The sequence below is a fragment of the Spermophilus citellus genome (genome assembly GCF_964194105.1).
Source record: "Spermophilus citellus genome assembly, chromosome: 7".
In the NCBI taxonomy this organism is placed as follows: domain Eukaryota; kingdom Metazoa; phylum Chordata; class Mammalia; order Rodentia; family Sciuridae; genus Spermophilus; species Spermophilus citellus.
This window is the reverse complement of record NC_138188.1, coordinates 66,395,535-66,420,867: the sequence shown is the minus strand read 5'-3', so window position 1 is coordinate 66,420,867 and position 25,333 is coordinate 66,395,535. Positions and strand designations below refer to the sequence as shown.

Genomic DNA, 25,333 nt, shown 5'->3' with positions numbered 1-25,333 from the left:
ACAATGAAAACCACATACATTTGTGTCCATTCCTTTCTGTTTTCACTAAAGAGCCAACCTCCTGTGGCCTGCCCCCCAGGCTATGGAGTGTCTCCCTTGCCATAAGTCCTCTGCCCTCCTAGCCCTTGTTCAAGGAGTGGCCTGGTTAATATTGCAGAATGGAGATTGGTCATGTCTAGCCCCCATTCCTTGCAGCCTTTTGCATTCCTGGGTCCTGTGATCACCCCTAGCACGCTCCAGCCAAACTGAGTCCTCATCAGCTCTTCAATGACCTTGCCCTGTTCCAATAGGGATCATCATCCCTTCCTCTGTCCTTTCTCATTAACATCTTGCCTTTTATTTGAGTGTATTTGTGATCCTCTGTGCTCTTGTGGATGCCAACCCTTTCAGTTTTAGGAACCATATTTTGTTCAGCTTTTATATCCACTACCCAATGCCAAACCAAGGCCCTTTCATACAGCAGGTACTCAGTAACCATGTATTGAATTGAATTAAATCAATACCTCCAGGAACACTTTTGACAAATCCAATTAGAGGAAATTATTGTTCTAAACCTACAGCCTAATTACAGTAAATTTCCTGTAGTTTTCCTTCAAATCAGTGGAGTTTTTTTGTTTGGTTTGTTTTGATTTGCTTCAGTTTTGTTTGTTTGTTTTTTTTAACAGTCTTTATAGTATTTTGGACAACGAGTATTTCCAATCCAATCTCTAGATTGGAAAAATCATTTTCAGAACAAAGGATTACCTTAACTATAAAATGTTACAGCTGTTTTAGCCTTAGTGGGGTTTTACTAATTGCCTTTTCCCCCTATTCTTTTATTTTTAATAAATGTTATATTTTAAAATAGTTGTAGATTTACAGAAAAATTGAGGAGATGGTACAGGGAGTTGCCCTGTTATTACACCACCATTTTCTCCCCACAGTTTCCTCCATTGTTAGTATGGCACAAATGTTATAAGTAGTTAACTAGTACTGATAGGTCATTATTTATGAAAAGCCATGGCTTATGCAGCTTTTCTTACTTTTTACCATAATGTCCCTTTTTCTTCCCAGGATCCCATCCAGGCTACCATGTTACATTTAGTTACCATATCTCCTTAGATTCTTCCTGGCTGTGTCTGTTTCTCAGAATGTCATTGTCTTGATGAGCTTGACCCTTTTGAGGAGTCCTGGTGAGAGGTATTTTAGAATGCCCCTCTATTGGAATTTCCAAGGTCCCTTAGGTCAACTGCCTTCCCATCCCCATTCCTCCTCACTGAAGTTGTTCATTCATTTGTGATATAGTTAGATTCTCTTGTCACAGTTTACATTTTCCCTGGCCTCTTCCAACATCCTCACTGAGCTTTTAAAATTTAAATACATTAAGGCTCACTCTTTGTACTATAACGTTCTATAACATATCTAAATAGATTTGTTGTTCCCCTGTTTACAAATCCTAGTGAACCCAGTGTCAGAGTTATTTTTTAAGTTATAAAAATGGCAAAAGTTACCATTGTCATTTAGGACTTTTAAACATGCTAATAATTATCCTTATAGTTAATAATTCATCAATTTGCAGAAAGGATATATTTTGACAATAAGCCGGAATGAAATCTCTACTAGGAGCATTGAATAAAACCTTTGACCCAAGACCTTTAGAGATGTAATAAACATTTACTAGGTGCTACTCACATGCCACATCAGTGTTGTCATGAAGAGGCCAATACTAATGATATCTGATCATTGCAGGAGGGTGGACTTGGCTCAGTGGTAGAGGTGCACCCAGGACAGTGTGACAGCAGAGTGGAGACTGCCTGAACCATCCCCGGCTGGGATGGGTTTAGGGTTGCCTGAACTGCAACATAAAGGTTAAGTTATCCAGGGAAAAGCAGAAGAGAGAAAAGAACCTTCTAAGGAGAGGGGATGGAGTAAACTCATCAAGGGTTTTATGGTATAATGTGTTGAGGAACCGACTCTACATTAGGGTTTTTTGGGTTGGGGGGATGGGGGGCAGGATTTTATTTAAAAATCAGGTTAGGGAGATAGGCAAGGACCAGATAATGGAAGTCCTTTACGCCAGAGCGAGGGGCTTTGAGTTTGTCCTGTGGTTCATGAGGAGCCACTGAAAGTTAAAAGCAGAAAAGTCACAGGGTCAAATTTGTGTTTGCAAGAGCTCACTTTTGCAGCTGTGTGGAATGACTGAGCAGGACTTGGGGGACAGGACTAGAGATGGGGGAATCAGCAAAAATACTGTTGTTCAGGTAACAAAGGAAGCTGACCTCACTGGGACAGTTACAGAAAGGACAGAAAATATTTGGGACATGTTTAGGAGGTAGATAGGAAGGGACTAGACTGAATGTGAGGGGTGAATGAGAGAAAGGAATCCAGGATGGCTTGGAGTTTCTAGCATGGTAATGGCACTCCCTGAGATCACTAAGTCAGGAGGAAGATGATGATGTCAGTTTCCACCCAGGTAGAAATATCCAACAGGAAGTTGAATGAATAAGTTACTGAGTAAAGAGATTAGATTATTTATTTAGGATTATTCTGTAAATGGCTGATTATAATAAAGGTCATAGATAAGAGCATGCCAAGAGGTTATGCAGAATGAAGCAGAATCCTAAGAACCCTACGAACATTCAAGAAGAGCCTCTGAAGGAGACAGGTAAGGAACAGAGGGGTCAATGGAAAACCAGAGAAAGGTCATGATACAAAAGCCAAGAGAGCAAAAAGGATGTGGGGAGTGATCAACAGTTAGCCAGGCATGGAGGTGCACACCTGTAGTGATAGTTACTGGGGAGGCTGAGGCTGGAGAATCAGAAGTTCAAGGTCAGTCTCAGCAACTTAGCACAACCCTATCTTGAAATAAAAGATAGAAAGAGCTGGTATGTAGCTCAGTGATGGAGCTCCCTTGGGTTCAATCCCCAGTACTGAAAAAAAAAAAAAAAAAAAAAAGTCCCGGGGAAATAATAGCCTCTGTAAAAACATTCAACAAAAGTTAAAACTGTAGAACTTGCTATTGACTAATTATTGACACACAAATCAAATCCTCTCAGTAAAATTTAAACCTTCAGAACTTATCCAAATAAATTGAACTTGGTAAAAGTAGTGACACACTGAAGCCTTTGAAAGAGGATATGGATAAAAAAGACTATTGAACCTTTGCTATGAATTTATGTAGAAAAGAATTGGACCAGTGATAATTTTAGTAAAATAATGATGAAAATGCAAAAAGTAGGAATAGTTTAACTGAAATAATGTGGAGAATTAATTGAGGAATTACCTTGCTGGAATTAGCTCTAAAAGTACTTTTTGCATGAAATTCATCTGTATTCACATAGTTCTGATTAAAATGTTTGGATAGAATTAGAACATTATCTTGGTAGAAAAATAAGTGGAGCCAAAATACTCTCAACCTTTGGACTTCCTGGGATGGTCTATGGCAGCAAAGAACCTGACTGCTCAGTGTCAGCTGGCGATGGCCACCAGATCCACCCAGCCCCTGACAGTGGCAAAGGATGCCTGACTGATAAGGAGGAGGACGGACTCCTTGCCTGGAAGGCCCTTGATAAACACTTCATTCATTGATTTATTGGCTTGCCCAAAGAAGGATTTAAGAAGAAAAGGACTTAAGAAGAAAAGGAAAGAGACAGATAAAATTAAATTTCAAATAAGTGAGCAAAGAAATCACAGTTTTGAGAATAAGTCTGATTTGCCCATCTATCCATATACCAGAAATTATTACGATAATTTTTTTCTGAGTCTCTGGAATGCTATTAATAGCTCCTTTCTGGGACTGAAATATTGAAAATGAAAAGACTTTGAAATTTCTTCCCAAACACATCAGTCCTAGCCTGCGTTGAGTTCATTCAACCCACTGCCCCGGCTTAGTGATTTTTCCAAGTGAACGTCTTGCTGTATATTTTCTTGTCTGGACTCACGAGCTCTCTCATCTTTTCGCCTCTTTTTGATGAAAATCCTTGAAATACGTCTACTTGGCCACAGAGATGGCATAAATCGGGCATATTTCTTGCTTCTTGGAGTGAGTATTTCATCAGGTCCTTGAACTTTCATTCCAGAGGCCACGGATATTTTTCAAATAAGAAACAATTAAAATTGAAGAATAGAAACAATAAAAAGGTGCCATTAATATACCTGAGAGAAATAAACCTTGATCCCTTTCCTGTTTTTAAAATATTCATTTTTAAATAGAGGCAGATGTCAAAATAGGAAAACCAAAAATGTAGCCTTGAAACCCGAAACCATATCACCTGCCAGGCTCTGGGTTTCTGGAGCTCCTGAATCAGAGAATTCCTGTGTTCTGCGAATGAGGCACTTCACAGATTTCTGAAGTCCAGGGGAAGCCCATGTGGGCAGTCATTCACTCCTTGTTGAGCCCTAGAGCTGTGCCCTGTGCCACAGGACATATAGGAAACTCAGTCTGTGCCCCCACAGAGGGTGTCCACTGAGCGTGTCCACATCCTGTTAGCTTCTTCCATTGTGTCTTCAGCAGAATAACAAGAGAAAAAAAGTATATCACAATGTAGACTGAATACAGAAATTTTAAGAAGTGCTAAATACTGTTTGAGTTAAGCCATCCTAGTTCTTGGCTGCCCCAATTAATTAGTGTTCTTAATTGATGTCTATTTTTAATAAATAGCATAAAATCTATCTTATAATAACTTTAAGTGCTCCTAATATGTGCTATATGCTGGGTATATAATGATGAGCAGAGAGACAAAGACTGCCTCACAAATGTATATTCTAAGGAGAGAGAGGAAGAAAATGAACAGAGAATGAGTTAAAGAATTGCACATTACGATGGGAACTATTAAGAGAAAAAGGGAGAAGAGAAAACAGAGGGGCTGGTAGAATAAGACATAGATGACTTAGGCTTCTTGGAAAAAAAAATATAATTTAAAATGAAATCAAATGAATGAAAAGGAGTCAGCCAAAGTGGGAAGAGCTTTCCAAGTAGCGGAAACAGCAAGTGCTAAAGCAGGTCAGGGTGTCTGCTGGTCAGAGATGGAGGTGGAGGTGGAGAGAGGTCATGAATAGCCTGATAGACCCCAAAGCCGACTGCAGCATTTTTTACATGGATACCAGAAGCCCACTCACTCTATCCACTGGGTAGAGAATAGGAGGGGACGCTTCAGTCACCTCAGGGACCCCATTCCAGGCATCAGTGCACACTGAAGTTAATATGCAGTGTACTTAAGGCCACTGAAATGCACACTTGAAAACAGTCGAGATGGTGAATTTTAATATATATATTTTACCACAATAAAAATAATTAATATAGACAGGAAATGGTATTCTCCCCAAATACACCTGACCCTCAGTACTGTTCCTTCCCATTTCAGTCCAACAGGGGCTCCGGGGAGCAATGAGCAGTACAACGTGGGAATGGTCGGGACCCATGGGCTGGAGACCTCTCATGCAGACACCTTTAGCAGCAGTATTTCAAGAGAAGGGACCCTGATGATTAGAGAGGTAAGTTGGTATAATAACTGTGCAGAGGAAGTGCATTTCTTAAGTGGTTTTTATATTAGAGCATTTACAGAGAATGCTTTCAGCATGTATTTTAAGCATGGGGAGTGGGGGAAAAAAACCTGTGCTTCTTAGTGGTTGAGTAATTTTAATTGTCTGCTGCCTTCGTTCCTGCATCCGTCTAAGCTTTTGCCGGGTGATTTAATTACATTAGTCCAAAAATTCTTTGGTAGGAGTTATGCAAATCAGAATATAAAATTTGAGCCTCAGGATATAAAACCAAGGAATCCAGATGTTCCCTACCACAGGAAAGCAGAAATGAATGGTCTCTCTGCAGCATCAGTAGTTTTGTTTTTATCCTTGTGGATTTCTTATAAAAAATTCTCAGTAGTTCCAAGAAGTAGTGATACCATCTTATCTCATTAAATTAACATTTTAAAAGCCAGTACACTATTTTGGTGAAAGAACAAAGAAACATGCAGATCTGATTTAAAATGTGCCTTAGCATTTTGGGTAATATTTTTTTCTTTGTCTTTTTTTAACTCTGGGAATATCATTTCATTTGTTGGGAGGCACATGTGTGCTTTTATGGTCCTTCCAACATGCAGTGGCTCCCCACTGTGTCTAAACCAACCAGAAAGGCCCTGACAAATTAGAGTCACCTTTTCTTCTTTTCACTTCATTATTCACCATTGCAAGTTTGAGAGCAGGTCTCTACTTGGAAAAAATATATATAATAATGACTAGTAACAGTGGGCAATAAAATTAGACCTATCCTTGCATCCATTTTAACATCTATAAAATTCATAAATAGCACTTATAAGATGGTTGAGGTTGTCACATGGGTTTGTGAATAAAGTTAAGTGTTCAATGAGGGTTAGCTATTTTATTTTATTTCTTTCTCTCTCTCCATAGACTGAATTCTCTTTTTACTTCTTTTCACAACCTACTCTTCTATGTGAAACATAAACATTTATCATGTCTCGTTCTCCCTCTTCAGCCAGGAGAGAGTTGGGAAAACCCAATAGCACACTTGACTCTGTAAAAAAGCAGAGGGCATCTCACTTTTGTAAGAAAGAAGGGAACTGTAGTTTGGAGATGAATAAGGCCTTTGAAGTAATAATTGGCAGTAGGGCTATAACTAGAAGACTAGTTCACAAAGCAACTTGCTAGAATTTCATTTTATGGCCTTGTCGAATCTTTCAAGTAGGCTTTAAAGAATCCTTTCACGTAGGCCTTGAGTGGAAAATGGACTTGGCTACTGAGGTTGACATTGTGCGGTGCTGGTAGATAAATCTCCCAGTGTGGTGAATGGATAATTTCAATGGAAGCATAGAGGGCTTCTATCACGATAGCGTGCCACTTGAGAAAACATGAGGGAGAATGTTCTGGACTGAGTTTCTCTTTAACTCCAAATAAAAGGATTCCAGTTTCTAATGTGTCCTAAAATTTACCTGCATCTTTATGATGGTCAGTACCTCCAAGTAGATATTTGGAGCACATTTTCAGGTCTATTGTGGGCCACCTCTGGTTGACTCCCTCCAGTATTCTATGACCACAACCAATCACCTTGAAAAATTGCATTCACCAGTATCTTGAATGAATTTGATCTACAGAGAGGGACCCTCAAATCTTTCTGTCCTCTCAGATTCTGTATTCTGCTTTTCCCAAATATAGGCTTTTAAAATAAAAATCTGAATTAATCAGGGTTCTCCAGAGAAACAATATTTATAGATATAGATTGATTATGAGGAAGTGGCTTATGAAGATTAAGGCTGAGAGGTTCAATGATTGGCCATCTGGAAACTGGAGACCCATAGAAGCTGGCAGAGTAGGTGAAGATGAGATAAGATACCCCAACTCGAGTGTGAGGCCAGAAAATAAAAGAGGCACATTCTTTCTTCCTCCTCCTTTTTTTCCTATTCATGCTCTCAGCAGAAACACTGATGTCACCCAATTTGGGGATGATAATCTACTGCGTGTACCAGTTCAAATGCTAATCTCATCTCCAGAAATACTTTCAGACACTCATCCAGAAGTAATGTTTAACCTGGGTACCTGTGGCTCAGTCACATTGACATGAAATTAAATACCACACAACCCTTATGTTAAGATCCATTAAAAGGACGAGTATTAAAATGATAAATGCAGGCTAAAGTAAATCCCTAACAAATAGGAAAATAAGATCTTACTACAATAAGATTAAGCTTCAAAATATCAACTGAACTTCTAGTTCAATTCCCCCAAGAAGAACATCCACAGCCTTCAGCTCATTCTCTGCATGTGAGTGGACTAGAGGGTCCTGTCAGTTTACACTGGCTCTGCCACCGTTAATCTTGTCAGATCCACAGATTCCCCATGTAGCACACACCCCTGTCCCTGTGGTTCTAATTTTCCCATCCTACAGCTCCACAGAAACATTTTTAATCTAGTTCTAGAACATGCCACACCAGCTGTGATCTGCCATTTTGTCTACAGGAGGCTGTCAGCTGGACTTGCTGTCCTCCCTTCCCCATGGCTGCTCATTCTTCTCCCAGCAGAACCCTGGTCTGGCTCCAGGTTCCCTTTCTCCTTGAAGTCCCCACTGGAACTCAGCGGGCCTCTGTCCATAGCACCTTCTTGGAATCAGCTGGGATCTCTCCAGTGTCTACCCACAACACTGAGCCAGAACACTGCCATCACAAGACCTCTCAGTCACAAATGCTATGGAAGAGAACCCACTTGAACACCTCTTAAGGAAAAAAAAAAGTGGAAGAATGGTAGATACCAGGAATAGGGGAGTAAAGCTTTCATGGAAAGACCTCTTTTTCCTGACAAACCAGCGTTCCCTCCCTCCTTCCCTCCTTCTCTCTCCCCCTCTCTCTTTCTCTCCACACCCCCCCCCCCACCTGCTGATGCGGTCACCTCTCTTCCCACCTTTGGAAGACATTCACCACATTCTAGTTCACCTGCTGGCAGTGATTGGCCTGTATCTCCCAGGCAGGGTATTCCATATTACTGGGAATCTGGTCCCACTTGCCTGAAGTGTCCACCACTGGCCTACTTCTGTGGCCAGGAGGACAGCCCCTTATATAGTAGTGTAGCCCAGAGCTCTTGCGTTCTGCCCCCAGATAGCCCAGATTTGAACTCTAATGTCACCACTTAGAACTCTTGTCACTTGGGACAAGTTAATTGACTTTCTTGTACTGTGATTTTTTTCCATCTGTGAAATGGGAATGATAAAAGCTAACTCTTGGTATTATTGTGAGGATCCAGTGGAATACTATGCCCAGCTTGGTGTACAGAATACCTTAGCTCCCATTCATATGGGAATGAGCAGAACATAAAGATCAGAGACACAGTTGGGGTTCTGCTAATGAGGTCCTCGAGGGGAGGGCTGGTGTTCATTTCCCTTGTCTTCACAGAGTGCCTAGCACACAGAAGGTATCTAATAAGGAGGTTCTGTTTGAATGAACAAGGGGCAGTGGCTCAGAAGTGGGCAGACTCCCGGGTCACTGCTTCCTCCTCACCATCTGGGCTGCTTCCCTGCTTAGCCTCTTCCGCTCCTTCTGTGTTAACTAATGTTTCTGCATCGATTTTGGCTGGAGGTTGAATGCTACTGTACGTGAAAGACTGAAAAATTATCAAGGGGCAAGGTGTGATTTATGCTACTGGAAAACTGGGGGGAAATGGGAAAAAGCTTTTCCGTATTTGAACAGGAGTATTGGGAAGTGAGTGTGAAAAGCAGGGATGCGAAGATAAATTAGGACTGAACTCCCTAAATGGCCTCTAGAAGATGAAATGTTTGACTCTGGGAATAGGCACGAGTACAAGCTCCAGATGACCACTGTGTCAACATCAATTCAAAAAGGCCCCTCTCTGGGGGCAGTCTGTAGTCCAGGATTGTGTCGCCAGGAGACAGAGGACACTGGGCTTCGGTTATTCCACAAGCTTCCATGTGCATCAGTGGCCTGACCCTTTCAGGAGCTTAGGAGGCTGTTTAAATGCCTACTTTTACTTGCAGACAGGCAGGTACAGAGCTGGAACTGGAGACCAAGATGGGCTCTCGAAGGAGGGAGCCAGGTCAACGAGATGGTCAGAGGATTGACGTGAACATCTTTCCTTCACCAGCCCCAAAGAGAGTGTTCCAAGTGCACACTTAGTTTCACACGTAGTAGGCACTCGAAAGTGTTGAGCTGATGAATGAAAGAAAGAAAAGGCAGAGAAGAAAACCATCCCTTTGGTCTCCTCTAAGAATCCTCAGTGAGGTAGTCACATGTGAAATCAAAAAGCGCAGGATGATGCCCAGCAAAGGGAGCGATCAGCAGGAGGGAGCCAGCCTGTAGAATGGCAGAAAACATCTGCAAACTACCTCTGATGAGGATCGACGACCAGGATATATAAGGAAACTCAAGAGCCTCCATAGCAAAAAAAAAAAAAAAAAAAATGAACTCAATTAAAAAATGGGCAATAGGTCTAAAGAGACATGTCTCCAAAGAAGACTTACAAATGGCCAACAGGCATATGTAAAAATATTTATTGTCACTAATCAACAGGGAAATGCAAATCAAGATCATACTAAGATATTCCCTCACCCTACCTAGAAAGAATGGTTGTTATCAAGAAGACTGATAGTAAGTACTGGAAAGGATGTTGCCGCAGTCTTGGCTGGGCACAAGATCAGGAGCCACTCACAGCTTTGTAGATTCAAACAGCAATTCTTTATTCCCGAACTCACACCGGCCTCTACAAACACGTTCTGGGGAAAATCCCAGTTCTGGCGCGCAATTCACGTCCCAAAATACTTTCTAATTCCAGGAGAACTCAACGGGAGCTCAAGGATAGGGCGTGCCTGAGGCAGCAGGATATGCCCTATCTCCCACCCCCCACACCCCCACAGGGTACACCTTAAACCTGGAACTTCCCTAAACCCAAGGACAGGATACTCCCTAAAACCTGATCAGCTCTAAACCTGGATCCGCCCTGGACCTTGAGCAAGGTCACCTTACTAAAGCATACATGCAATGTCACAGCGAATGTCCTCTAAGCAACATGGGGTACCCTGGCAAGGAAATTTTGATGCATCATTCCTACTTGGCAATGGCCCTCAGCATCGGATATGGAGACAAGAAGACTCTTAGACACTGATGATGGGAATGTAAATTGGTACAGCCATCGTGGAAAAGAGTATAGAAATGCCTCAAAAAATTTAAAAAAAAAAAAAAAGCTTCCATATGATCCAACAATGCCACTCCTGGGTATAAATCCCAAGGAACTGAAATTGGTGTGACGAAGAGACATCCAGTATTTATGGCAGTACTTTTCACAATAGACAAAAAATGGAAACCACTTCCGTGCCCTTCATCTGATGAAGAACATGTGGTATGTGTACACAGTGGAGTACCATTCAGCCATGAAAAGGATGATATCCTGCTTTTGTGACAAGATGGATGGAACTGGAGATCATTATGAACAGTGAATGAAATCAGGCACAGAAAGAGAAGCACCACATGATCTTACTCATATATGGAATCTAAAAAAAGTTGATCCATAAAAAATTAGGGTATAATGGTAGTTATAAGAGGCTTCGGAGAGATGGGGAAAGGATAGTGAATGGGCACTTAATTACAGTTACATAGGAGGAAAAAATAAAGAAGTGTAAGACTAGCCAGGCCTATGATACAGGCACTGGCTTTTGGGAACCAGAACTGTTTTTTAATCCTGTCTTCATCCCCAGGATTTTGGACAAAAGACTGCTCACCAGAGCAGTGTTTTCCAAATGAGCTAGAGCATATAACCCTGTCAGTAAAAATTTCAGAGCATCCACATAGAGCATGCTCAGTGGCTGTCCTGCTGCGTGAATACACGTATTATGAAGTACCCTTAAAGGGCTGGGGATGTGGCTCAAGCGGTAGCGCGCTCGCCTGGCATGCGTGCGGCCCGGGTTCGATCCTCAGCACCACATACCAACAAAGATGTTGTGTCCGCCGAGAACTAAAAAATAAATATTAAAAATTCTCTCTCTCTCTCTCTCACTCTCTCTCCTCTCTCACTCTCTCTTTAAAAAATAAAAAAATAAAGTACCCTTAAAAACATTAAAAGAGATGCTTTAAACAGTATTTCAAATGCTTCACTAGTCACCGTGACTTCGTTTCTTTACTGCCTCTATCACAAAGCACCATCGTTACTTACGGAGAAATTGGACATTAATGATAGTGGATATGAATCCCTATTTTCAAACAGTCTTCTAGATCAGTTTAATGTTTCTTTGCAACCCCTGTCAGATCTGATTAGTTCATTATTATTTTGACCTTGTGAGTGACAAAGAGCCCTGTTGGGTAAGTCTGATCTCCGCATTTCCTTAGAAAACAGTTGTAGGGGGATTGTTAGTATTGCTACAGGCCGCTGCTCCTTACCAGCAATATTTCAGGTCATGGGTCTGGGTTGTGTGTTTGTTTCATGGTAACCTCAAAATATGGTGTGTAAATCCAATTAACCAGTAGTGTGCACACGAGCCTACACACACACACACACACACACACACACACACACACACACACCGTGAAGAGAAACTTGCAAGTGTGGGCCCTGCTCAGCTCTCCATCTGGCAGCGTCCCTTCTCACCACAGGAGACCCTCACACCACACATGATTGTCCCTCATGCAGGAGCATTAGACTCGGGGTCAATGCATTTAGTAAATATTAGCAAAGCTTAATTTTTAAAAAATTTTCTTAAGATAGAAATGTAAATATTACCTTCCCACATCCCAGTCAGTCAGTTTGGAGTCCTTGGTCCCTGGGCTGAGTGAGGGGTGACATTGCTCTAGGGCACTTTCTTCCTTCTCTAATGACCGCCCTGTGTCGTGCTCCTCAGACGGCTGGAGAGAAGAAGCGATCTGGCCACAGTGACAGCAATGGCTTTGCTGGCCACATCAATCTCCCTGACCTGGTGCAGCAGAGCCACTCCCCGGCTGGGACCCCCACCGAGGGCCTGGGACGCGTCTCCACCCATTCCCAGGAGATGGACACCGGGACTGAAGTAGGTGCTAGGTTCTCTTCAAGAACGAGGCCTTGCCAAACTCCTCACAGTGTGTGGGTTGATTTCTAGTATTCAGGAGGAGAAATCATAGACGCAGAGTAGTGAAAAGTTTTCAGATATGGTCTGGACCAGTGCCTGTTTTTATAGATGAAAGTACTGAGGCTTGGAGAGGTGAAGTGACTTGCCCGAGGTGCACAGGTAGTTTAGGGTAGAGCTCCTGTGCCACAAGCCAGTGGTAGAAAAAATCTGTTAGGCAATGCTCATAGGAGTCATTGACCATTTGGATGAGTTCATGGGGCATGGTCATATTTCATGAATATCCCCATGAATCGCACCAAAAGCCCTTAAGTGTGTTTCTAAAGCCATGCACTGTGTCCACATACTGGATTTTTATGATGTCTGCTTTGGATTCTAAAGTTATAAGCAGATAAGCTTTGCTTGCCCCAAGGAAAAGAACACAGGGCACATTGGAAAGTACAGCATCCTATTGCAGCTCTTGTAGCCAGTGCCAGCCCAAATGCAGCCCAGCCACAGTGGAAGGGCCCAAAGGCCACCCCTCCAACAGGAACCTCTCAGGTTGACTGTGTGCCCAGGGTGACATGCTGTGTAGACATGCTTTTACTAGTTTATTGCCCATTGTGTCAGGGTAAGACCATTTGACCAACATGAGATTGCTTTTACTTAAAGATAAAATGTTATCTTCCAGGTAAGATATTGAGGTGCTATATGTCATCCAAAACCTCATTTTCTTGTTGCAACTCTTAGAGTCTGATAGTTGATGAAGCCCTACAAATGCAAACTGGCTCATCAGCCACCAATACCAGGAGCAATTAAAGAGAAGCACATACTTTGGCAGGGGGTCGGGTGTGTGCAGCTGAACAGATCGAGGAGTCTGCAGCCACTGTAAAGCCCACACAAGGTATTATTAGCACTGTCTGTTCCTGCAGTATCTATTTATCTATTTTTCCTGATCTCCCTATTTATTGAGCAGTATGGTATGGGAAGCAGCACCAAAGCCTCCTTCACCCCCTTTGTGGACCCCAGAGTATACCAGACATCTCCCACTGATGAAGACGAAGAGGATGAAGAATCATCCGCTGCAGGTAAGTGAGAAGGCCATGTTTTTTTAGCAGTAAATCAATTTTCTTTCTGGTGTGGCCTGATGAGAAAATTAATCATTATTTAATTAGTTAAGCCATTTAATGCTTAGGCCATGCCTTAAGAGGAAGATCTTGTTAATTATTATTTTTGTAGGATTCCTAAAACAAATCTCTCTCCTTCCTCCCACCCCATCTTTTCTATTTTGCTTCTGGTAGGAATCCAGAGGTATCCAGGAGCCCTAGGAAAAGCTGTTCCCCAGCGATCTCTGAACTTACCACATATTTCCCAAAAACAATTTATGGGTACAATGCTATGCACGCAGTAGATATTTAATAAGTGTGTGTTGGATTGTGTTGAGTTCTAGATGTGCGCTTCCCACCACAGAGGCCTGGCTGACTTGGAGCCTGGACTTGCTTTCTGAACTTTTGTAACTCACTAATCATTAAAGTCACCATAGGCCAACTTTCCCATTGAGAATGTGAAATTTCCAAAATCAATCTTACATGCGTATATTTACAGGAGGTGGTGATGATACATTTAATTTTATGAGATTAATATTAATTTTCTAAACCATCCAAATAGTATTTGTAAGGCTGTTTGGCTAGTGAAGGGGGCATGGTCATATTTCATGAATAACCCCATGAATCACACCAAAAGCCCTAAGTGTGTTTATAAAGCATATGCTTCTATGACTTACGCTTTATTCTACTAAAAAAGGAGTAAAATAGGTATGATTTCAGAGTTTCTGTGCCCTTCCTATAATACATACTAAACAAGGGGAAATCAGTGTTTTGAAGCCCCTTCTCCAAATCTCCACTGGTTATCTTTTAAGATGCCATTGACTTTTCTGATTCTTTTTCTCAAAGCTCTGTTTACTAGCGAACTTCTTAGGCAAGAACAGGCCAAGCTCAATGAAGCAAGAAAGATTTCTGTGGTAAATGTAAACCCAACCAACATTCGGCCTCATAGCGACACACCGGAAATCAGAAAATACAAGAAACGATTCAACTCAGAAATACTTTGTGCGGCTCTGTGGGGTACGTCAGTACTTTTGTCCTTGTTCATTAATGAACTGGCCCTCAAACGTCAAATGCCTGTGGATTTTACCATGAGGAAACACTAATTGAATGGGAGGGGTTAGCAGCCTGGGACTATCTTGGCCTCCAGAGAAACCAAAAGCAGTGCTGTATGTAGAGAGAACCTAAAGCCTACCATACCTAAGGCCAAGGATGACTTATATAGCGATGGGCAAAAGGCGACCACAGAACCAGCCACCACTTCTTACACACCCATTGTGTTCCCACTGGGTGATGTGCCCCATATTCTGTCTCTGTGATCCCTGCAGCATCCTGCAAGGGGGAAATGGCTATACCTTCATTTCACAGCTCCAGTGCAGGATAATTTAGTGAATGCCCCAAGGCCATACCATCAGTAGTAAGAGAACTTGAAATGAACAACAAATGATGAGCCTTCCCTTTTAGTTCGCAATTCTCATGGAAGTGATCTGCAGGTGTTAGCTGACCTCCCACTCAATATAGGCATGATGAGAGTCTATCAAAGTCCTGGTCTGGGTCACTGTAAGCATCACAGGCAGATCAGGACATGGCCCATCTGTGTCCATCTAGGCCTGAACAGGGCTACCATACCTTCAACTAAAAGCATTTGGGATGTTAGCAAGAAAAGTGTGCAGTCTGGGGATCATTTCTTAAGAGGTATGACAGCTCTGTCCTCTGGGGCTGAGACAGGAGAGCAAGATAGCCACAGTTCATATGGCAAGGCTTGACAGGTGGATGAAAGAGCAGACATGTTCTCAGAAGATAGAAGTACCAAGAAGAGGGGTTTCAAAAGGGACATATTCATGAATATAGTCCACTGTGCAGTGGACCTCTTGACGGATGTATGTTGTGATGGGTGGATGATTGATGTCCTGAAGTATGAATATTTGGCATACTAAACTCCAGAGAAACCACTTACCTGCCAGAGCTTTTGCAATCAGGGTGTCTGCATGCCAGGTGGGATGGACGAGCATTAGACCCCTGAGTGTTCATGTGACTCTCAATCTGTTAACACCCTCTCTGGATGTCCTGTTTCCCCAACAGGAAGCTGAACCTGGAATGTAGGGGACATAAGAGAGTCAAATTTTGATTTGAGGAGGAGGAAGGGCTTTTGTTCCCATGGAGTATAGAAATGGAAACTCTATTGGATGCCCAAGGTGGATTGTTAGGTTCCTGAGAAATCACTGCAGGAGTAAATGTGGGGTGAACACTGGGGAAAGAGAAGTGGATTATTTAAGGGAAGCCATGAAAGAGGCGGTTGTTACAGGAAGGGAATAAAGGGAAATTGTGCCACCTTCACAGCTGTGCCTAAGGCTCCCCTTGACAAGGTTTCTCTGCATTAGGTAGTAAATGGCTCGATGTAATGAATGCAGCTACCACTTTATAAAAGAAAACTGTAATTCCATTACTAGAGGGACAGTGATTTAATTACTGTGCCGGAGTTTCTACACTCCCTACTGTAGTGGTGACTTGCCCATTATTTATATTTACAAAGCAGTTCCTTAGATGTTACGGGAACCCCAGATGCAGAAGGTCAAAGCTCACAGAAAGTCAGTCTTAGGGTGTTTCTTAAATTTGCAGGTGTAAACCTTCTGGTGGGAACTGAAAATGGCCTGATGCTTTTGGACCGAAGTGGGCAAGGCAAAGTGTATAATCTGATCAATCGGAGACGATTTCAGCAGATGGATGTGCTAGAGGGACTAAATGTTCTTGTAACCATATCAGGTATGTTACCAGGTCGATCACCATAGTTCCCCAGGTCTGTGCAAGTAGGAAAGGTAATTACCTTGTTTCTGAAGAAATTCAAAACTCTGTCGTTCCTGTCCAAGAAGCAGCACAGAAAGTGGTAACAGGGTGGCTGGCATGAGATCACCCATTGGGAAGCCTCTCACCTCTGCATTAAATCTGAGTGACACAAAATGTTCCACAAAAGCTGTGTATTCATGTTTCTTTACCTCTATCAGGACTCGGCAAGGATTTTTTTAAAGATGCCAGCATCCTGGGATGGAGAATGTCAAAATGTAGGCTCCTGGGAGGAGAATTGAGTAAACAGAAATTTCTCTGAGCTCTTCTCTTCTCCCACTTGTGGTCCATTGATACCTTGGGAAGTGCAGCTGGACCTTTGGGGTGACCAAGTCTTCAGAGCAGAGGGAGCCAGTCATAACTGCTACACTCTGCAGCTCTTCTGGGTTCCCAAAAGAGATTTTTCTTTTTCTTTTTTTTAAGGTTGGAGATAAAAGCCTTATTATTTTTTAATATATATATATTGTCAACGGATCTTTTGTTTTATTTATTTATATGTGGTGCTGAAGATAGAACCCAGGGCCTCATCATATGCCAGCAAATGTTCTATCACTGAGCCACAACTCCAGCCCTGAAAACATTATTATTAGTAAAATGCATCCCGAAAGAGTCTGTGTTTGTTGAAAGGAAGGATTTTTTTTTCTTTCTCATAATCCTTGAAGGAGTTTAGCAAATGCCCCTCTCCCTCCCAGCCCATCTACGTATGGAGCTACCTGAGGAGAAGTGAAAATAAAAGCTGCACCGCAGACCAGGGTCAGGACCTCTGGGAGTGGGGCCCAGGCATGCACAGCGTTCAGAGCTCCCGAGGGGTTTCCATCATGCAACCAAGATTGTGAACAGGGATCTACACTCAGCTTTCACCACACAGAGACAATGCAACCTTGCACTGAACCTCAAAGAAAGTTTAACTCTTCAACTGTACTTTATATTTGGAGAAAATGCTTCACTTGACACCCCAGTTCCCTGTTTATTTTACCTTTCCACTGAATGCTTAGAGATTTGTTTTGCTTTGTTGTTTGTTTGGTTTTGGGACTAGAGATTGAATTGAGGAGTGCTCCACCACTGAGCTACATCCCCAGTCCCAGTTTTTATTTAGACAAGGTTTCACTAAATTGCCAAGGGCCTTGCCAACTTGCTGAGGCTGACCTTGAACTTGCAATCCTCCTGCCTCAGGCTTCTGAGTCACTGGGATTACAATTGTACACCCCTGTGCCTGGCCGAGGACTTGTTTTATCCTTCCCCAAAACAGGTTAACCAAGTCAATTCTTCCTGTATTGTGAACTGAGTTTAATTCTGTGTAGTCCTTTGTTCTGGCTAATTGCTTTTTTGATTGCTACATTACCAAATCAAAATTAGAAGCACATGTCTGTCGATCATCTACCCAAAGTGGAAATGCTACCAGAAAATTCATGTTAGGGCTTTATTATATTGTTAGTAGCACATCCTCATTCTTAACTATTTCCTGTTATAATGAGGCACAGATGGGGAAAAGAGAAAATTAAAATAGGAGCACAAGGTGCTTGAGTTGCCCTTGGATCCATAGTGTCATAGAAAGGAGGAAGCACTGGTGTCCCTGCCCCTCCTGGCTGTCCTGAGCAATGCATGTTCTACCTTCTGGTTACAAAAGCGAATAGACACTGCATCATGACTCCTGGATTTCAGATCCGAATGCACCAACTCTGTGTCAAATCCAGTGCATGGATTCTCTTCTTCTGGTATATATCACATCTGTGAAATGTAAAACATCTTTAAAGACAAAGAGAAATCAAAGGAAAATAAGTTTTCAGGAAGTAAAACCTACATGCCCATATTTCTCATTACTTAGGAAGAGCCACCCCAGTGCTCCTCAGATAATCTAATGGAGATAATCTCCATTTTCCTCTTTGCATGGTCTTCCTGCAATCCAGTGGTTTTCTTACCATCCTATGAATTCTTTACTCCAGATCACTTTAGTAAAAGGAGCTTCTAAGTTGTTTTCAGATCCACATCTTTTTTCTTCTTTCCCATTTTTTTTTCAGTGACCACAGTCCCATGAACCTGTCCAATATCAATTTCTGAACCCAAACTGCCTTTGTTGAACTTGACTCCCCGTCTCCTCCTAAAATCCTTTTTTTTCGTTAGTTAGATAAAACCACTAACAATTGTTATCTCTAATTCACTAAGTCCCCAATTTTTAATTCTGCAAATATTTCAGTGAAATTGACACAGATGCATTAAAGTAAGTTAGAAATTATAATCTAGAGCTTCTATATTATAGTGTTCATTGGTATTAATTTAAATATTATAATTATTGCAAAATAATTTTTATCTGAATATAATTATATTGTCTATTATAGTTTAAGTTTTTATAGGTATTCCACATCTGGGATCATAGGACAAAGTAGATTCAAGGGATAGAGAAGAGGCTTTCCATTGCCATCCACTGCCAGGTCAGAGCGTGAGGGAAAGACGGGATTCGTGAGAGGCTAAAACACTCAGCTGTCAACGCTGCTTCATGGGCTCAGATCTAGAATGTCCTGAAACTGTGATCAGCCACGCTGTTGCAGACTTGGGTCTTAGTGAGTTTAGCAGATGCTGGCAAGAGAGAATGAGCAGCTTGCTCAAGTAAGAAACCACCTGAAGGTAAAGACAGATTGTAATTTTGTAATTTGTCCAAAACACTTGGAGCTGTTTAAACCACAAGTCCTGCTAGAGAAAACACTTTAATTGTGAAGCACGGGGGACGCTGGTTATTACACTCTCACACACACAAACTGTAAACAAAAAGATGAAAAAAAAAAGTGGAGGTAAGGGAGGAGGGAGAAAAAGCTATCACAGGGACTTGGAATTAAAGCTCTGCTGTTTCAATAGGAAAGAAGAATAAGCTGCGAGTTTACTACCTTTCATGGTTAAGAAACAGAATATTACACAATGATCCAGAAGTGGAAAAGAAGCAAGGCTGGATCACCGTCGGGGACCTGGAAGGCTGTATACATTACAAAGTTGGTAAGTCTCCAGACACGGGATTGCAAATTCAGTGTATTTACTTCGTCAAGAGTTAAGTTTCATTCAGTTTTTCAGTCAGATATTGATGATGCCTGTGTGACCAGCTTAAGATGTTGCTGGAACCTAAAAGTATATTTGAATTATTCCCCCAGAAGTCAAATTTGTGAAGTTCAAAGGAAGCATTCAGAATGAAGTCCTAGGCTCCAGTTTGAACTTTTATAGGTACTTCCTCCCAAGGACACATTAAAAGATTAAAAATGTACTATGCCTACAAGGTCAAAGGGACCAAGAGGAGAGAAGCCAGCAAACAACAGATGTCAATAAAAGGGAACAAGAGGAACAGACCTAGCAGACCAGGAAATGCTAAACCTATAGTTGGGAAAATTATCAAAATAATCCAGTCACTCTGCAGAACGCAGAAATGCCCAGGGACTGAGGGCCCAGGAGAATCTGAGGCAGAGTTATAAGGTAGGTCTGAAAAAGGAAGGATTTGGGGAAAGCGGATCAACAGCAAGGCCTCCAGGACCCAGGACCTACCCAGCAGGCAGGGTGCTCCCTCCCTCACTACAGCAAAAGAGGAAAGGTTTACATGGCCAGTTGATGCCACCATCAACTGAGGACAACATATACATGACCCTCCCTTTGCCTCTTTAGCTCCCAAAGTGTTGGCAACTATGATGATGATCATATTCTCAAGGAAGAGTTTGAAAGACTTGTCTTTGAAGAAACTAAATGGCCAGAAAGAAAAGATGTACAGGTACTAACATTTGAAGTCATGAAGAAAAAGGTCTGCTATCTAGCTACTCAGCCAGCAATGAATCTCAGCAGCTGATAGGTCTCCTATAAGTAAGTGGAGACATGGAACATGAGGGAAAGTGAAACAGAATGTAAGGACCTTAGAAGAAACAAAGATAATGAGGAGTGAAGAAAATATAGGGAGGAAAGGAAGGAAAGGATTTTAGAGGATTAGAAAAATTGTTTCAGGGCTGGGGATGTGGCTCAAGCGGTAGCGCGCTCGCCTGCCATGCGTGCTGCCCGGGTTCGATCCTCAGCACCACATACAAAGATGTTGTGTCCGCCGAAAACTAAAAAAAAAAATAAATATTAAAATTCTCTAAAAAAAAAATTAAAAAAAAAAAAAGAAAAATTGTTTCGGTAACAGAAGAATAGGGCTGTTAAGAAAGGGAGAGCAGGTAGGGAGAGATCATTAAGAAACCAGTCTTACAAACTGTCACATATTGGCAGAAATAAAAATTTTAATAGAAATGTTGAAAGATAAAGATGAGGAAATGTCCTAGAAAGAAGAATAAAAGAAAAGGGAAAGGAAAAAAAAGAGAAGAAAAAATTAACCCAGATGTTCAAAAATCTGAGTCTTAGAAAAAAGGGAAAAAAGAAGAATGTAAGAAACTTTTCTAGACCCAAAGGTCTTGGCATCCCAGATTAAAAGGATTCTGAGTACCCAATATACTTACTTTAAAAAAAAAAAAGACTTCAAAGAAGGCCCACCAACTGGATATTTCAGTACCAAGATGGCAGAAGTCCTTAAAGCTTCTATATTCTAAGTAAATTGATAAACATTTTATATATAGTAGATACAGAAACAGAGCCTTGGTACTTCTCAACAGCAATCCTGGAAGTTTAAAACTTCTGCCTTCAAAATCTGAAGGCAAAATTATTTCTAATTTATATTTTGTAACTGTCAGTATTGGGGTTTGTGTGTGTGGAGATCAAACCATTGATCAACTTTGGTGCAAAATGAACACATTTTCAGGTATGCAGGGTCTCTAAAGTGAAAATTTCACACACCATGCTCAGTAGCTACTAGAAGATGTGTTCCACCAAAATGAAGAACTAAACCAGGTAATCCAGGAAAAAGATGAAGAAAATACCCAGAATAATGGTGAAAGGAACCAAAATGATAACTCTGTCACTGGCCTAGAAAGAAATCAGTCCCAGCTCAGTAGGACGATGCAGGATTCCAGGAGAGTGACTTCAAGAAAAATAAAATGGTACCAATGGATTCCCTGCTGCGGTTGACCTTGATGAAAGGCATGTCTTCAAGTTTACACATGCTTAGAGTAGGTAAAATAGGGTAGTGAGGAAAAAATAAGGAAATGTAATTATGGTATATCACATGCCCCAGCTGTGAACACTGACAATTTGAACACTTCATGTTGCTTTAACCAAAAATATACACTCTAACTATGTTGGAGGTGTGAGGGAGAAAGTGATTTATGTGTATGTAGAGATAAAAGGAGATTATATAAGAAACTACACCCTTTTCTTATTGTGAGGTTTGATAGATAGTTTCTACAATTGAAGAAAATTTTAAAAAAAAACTGAATAAGCACATTACTTGGAAATCTGGAAATAAATTGCCAAATAAGAAGTTTAAAAAGTTGCAAGTATTTGTTTGTGGGAAACAGGACTTGGGACTGAGGCAGGGACTTGTTTTTTATATGCCTTCAAAAAAACTACTAGAACTAATAAATGAATTCAGCAAAGTGGCAGGATATAAAATCAACACACATAAATCAAAGGCATTCCTGTATATCAGCGACAAAACTTCTGAAACGGAAATGAGGAAAAACACTCCATTCACAATATCCTCAAAAAAAATAAAATACTTGGGAATCAACCTAACAAAAGAGGTGAAAGATTTATACAATGAAAACTACAGAACCCTAAAGAGAGAAGTAGAAGAAGATCTTAGAAGATGGAAAAATATACCCTGTTCATGGATAGGCAGAACTAACATCATCAAAATGGCAATATTACCAAAAGTTCTCTATAGGTTTAATGCAATGCCAATCAAAATCCCAACGGCATTTCTTGTAGAAATAGATAAAGCAATCATGAAATTAATATGGAAAAATAAAAGACCCAGAATAGCAAAAGCAATTCTAAGCAGGAAGTGTGAATCAGGCGGTATAGCGATACCAGATTTCAAACTATATTACAGAGCAATAGTAACAAAAACAGCATGGTACTGGTACCAAAACAGGTGGGTGGACCAATGGTACAGAATAGAGGACACAGAGACTAATCCACAAAGTTACAACTATCTTATATTTGATAAAGGGGCTAAAAGCATGCAATGGAGGAAGGATACCATCTTCAACAAATGGTGTTGGGAAAACTGGAAATCCATATGCAACAAAATGAAACTGAATCCCCTCCTCTCGCCATGCACAAAAGTTAACTCAAAATGGATCAAGGAGCTTGATATCAAATCAGAGACTCTGTGTCTGATAGAAGAAAAAGTTGGCTCCAACCTACATTTTGTGGGGTCGGGCTCCAAATTCCTTAATAGGACACCCATAGCACAAGAGTTAATAACAAGAATAAACAAATGGGACTTACTTAAACTAAAAAGTTTTTCCTCAGCAAGACAAACAATAAGAGAGGTAAATAGGGAGCCTACATCATGGGAACAAATGTTTACTCCTCACACTTCAGATAGAGCCCTAATATCCAGAGTATACAAAGAACTCAAAAAATTAGACAATAAGTTAATAACCCAATCAACAAATGGGCCAAGGACCTGAACAGACACTTCTCAGAGGAGGACATACAATCAATCAACAAGTACATGAAAAAATGCTCACCATCTCTAGCAGTCAGAGAAATGCAAATCAAAACCACCCTAAGATACCATCTCACTCCAGTAAGATTGGCAGCCATTCTGAAGTCAAACAACAAGTGCTGGCGAGGATGTGGGGAAAAGGGTACTCTTGTACATTGCTGGTGGGATTGCAAATTGGTGCGGCCAATTTGGAAAGCAGTATGGAGATTCCTGGGAAAGCTGGGAATGGAACCACTATTTGACCCAGCTATTGCCCTTCTCGGACTATTCTCTGAAGACCTTAAAAGAGCGTACTACAGGGATACTGCCACATCAATGTTCATAGCAGCACAATTCACAATAGCTAGACTGTGGAACCAACCCAGATGCCCTTCAATAGATGAATGGATAAAAAAAATGTGGCATTTATACACCATAAAGTATTACACAGCACTAAAAAATGACAAAATCATGGAATTTTCAGGGAAATGGATGGCACTAGAGCAGATTATGCTAAGTGAAGCTAGCCAATCCCTAAAAAACAAATGCCAAATGTCTTCTTTGATATAATGAGAGTAACTAAGAATAGAGCAGGGAAGAAGAGCAGGAAGAAAAGATTAACATTAAACAGAGACATAAGGTTGGAGGGAAAGGGAGAGAAAAGGGAAATTGCATGGAAATGAAGGGAGACCCTCATTGTTATACAAAATTACATATAAGAGAGGGGAATGGGAAAATAAACAAGGAGAGAAATGAATTACAGTAGATGGGGTAGAGAGAGAAGATGGGAGGGGAGGGGGGATAGTAGGGGATAGGAAAGGTAGCAGAATACAACAGTCACTAATATGGCATTATGTAAAAATGTGGATGTGTAACCGATGTGATTCTGCAATCTGTATTTGGGGTAAAAATGGGAGTTCATAACCCACTTGAATCTAATGTATGAAATATGATATGTCAAGAGCTTTGTAATGTTGTGAACAACCAATAAAAAAAAGAGATAAGCCCCCACTATTTATCAACATTATTTGGGTTTTATTTTTTTTAATTATCCTTACAACACAGTGAGCTTATTAGTGTGCATTTAAAGCAGGTGTTGAAGAAAATAAACATTAAATGCCTGTAAACATATGTGACCACAGCTGCAGTCAAATCTAGCACAGGCAATGCACAGAGAAACAAGTTAAGTGGTATTTCTAAAGACAGGAATGGATGCTCAAAAGATACAGTATTATTCACAAACTAGACCACATGGGGGAGCATTTTTCCATAGCAAGCTGGGAAAGGTACAAGCTCTTCTCTGCTCCACTGTGTATTTTTGTGGGATTCAGAATTATTCAGGACTTGCTAATAAGATACCCTAGAATTCTAATTTTTTTTTCTTGTTTGTAATCTGATTATTTGGTAAAATATCAAACAAGCATCTCATTATTCTTACCAGGAAGAATGCAGATTCATATGCCCATTTGGTCTTCTTTTAGAGTGTAGGCTTCTTTTGGGGGGAAATAAACCCTGCATTCATAGGAAAACAATGTAGTTTAAGTACTACTATGGAAACGGTTTGAAAGCTATTTCTAGATACTTCTCTCATAAAACTTTTAGGATTTTCTTTCAGTATTTTACCTTTATTACTTGGCATTTGTAATATTCCTAGTGATCAAATGTTATGTACAAAACTAATATTATATAACTACAGAGCAATAAAATTCATTACAGGAAATAATGAAGTTTGTGTGTGTTATCTCTTGCATATACCTGGCAAGTATTCTTTCAAAACTCTGAAGCTGCAAAAGTCCTATGGCTCTAAATGTTAGAAGGGCCAGTGCAAATCTGACCTCTTCCTCCTAGGATAGAAAGGCTATAATGATTTTGTGTTGTTCCATTTTTATTTCATTCTGTCTCGGTTTTGTTTGGTGTTATCTTGTTGGGTTGTATTATAGTAGAAATATGGGATCAGAAATTAGTAAAAAGCAAACCGAAAGAGTGTTAAGTAAATTGTTAGAGAAAGGAGGCATCCCAGTAACTGCTATCTCTTTTCATTGCCCTAACATTAGAAGACTGACATATATGGATACATGCAAAATGAAATATAACCAGAGAGCAATAACTGATCATTATCTACCAGAATATTGAGACAAGTTTAATTTTCAGAACATTTTTTGCCTCAGTTATCCAGAGAACTACTTTGGGCTCCATTTTGCTTTCTTTGAGGGATTTCAGTCAAAACACTAAGATCTTTTTATAGTGCCTGGTTACTTTAGTATACTCAGATTTCCATGAAATTTTAAAAACATAAAATGGGAGAAAACAGAAAAACAAGTATATCCAAGATTCATT

General features: G+C 40.8%; 1 protein-coding gene across 4 annotated transcripts in view; it reads left to right on the top strand.

The window, feature by feature from the left end:
• TNIK (TRAF2 and NCK interacting kinase) overlaps positions 1-25,333 on the top strand; it is a 381,644-nt gene that overhangs the window by 344,024 nt on the left and 12,287 nt on the right. For 2 of the 4 annotated variants that reach the window (XM_081301721.1, XM_081301720.1), the window contains 7 exons: positions 5,343-5,472; positions 12,323-12,487; positions 13,479-13,590; positions 13,804-13,890; positions 14,455-14,625; positions 16,225-16,368; positions 19,297-19,431. In XM_081301721.1, the coding sequence (XP_081157847.1) occupies positions 5,343-5,472; positions 12,323-12,487; positions 13,479-13,590; positions 13,804-13,890; positions 14,455-14,625; positions 16,225-16,368; positions 19,297-19,431 (944 nt within the window). The remainder of the gene's footprint in view (positions 1-5,342; positions 5,473-12,322; positions 12,488-13,478; positions 13,591-13,803; positions 13,891-14,454; positions 14,626-16,224; positions 16,369-19,296; positions 19,432-25,333) is intronic. The other 2 variants (XM_081301723.1, XM_081301722.1) reach the window with 1 other exon arrangement.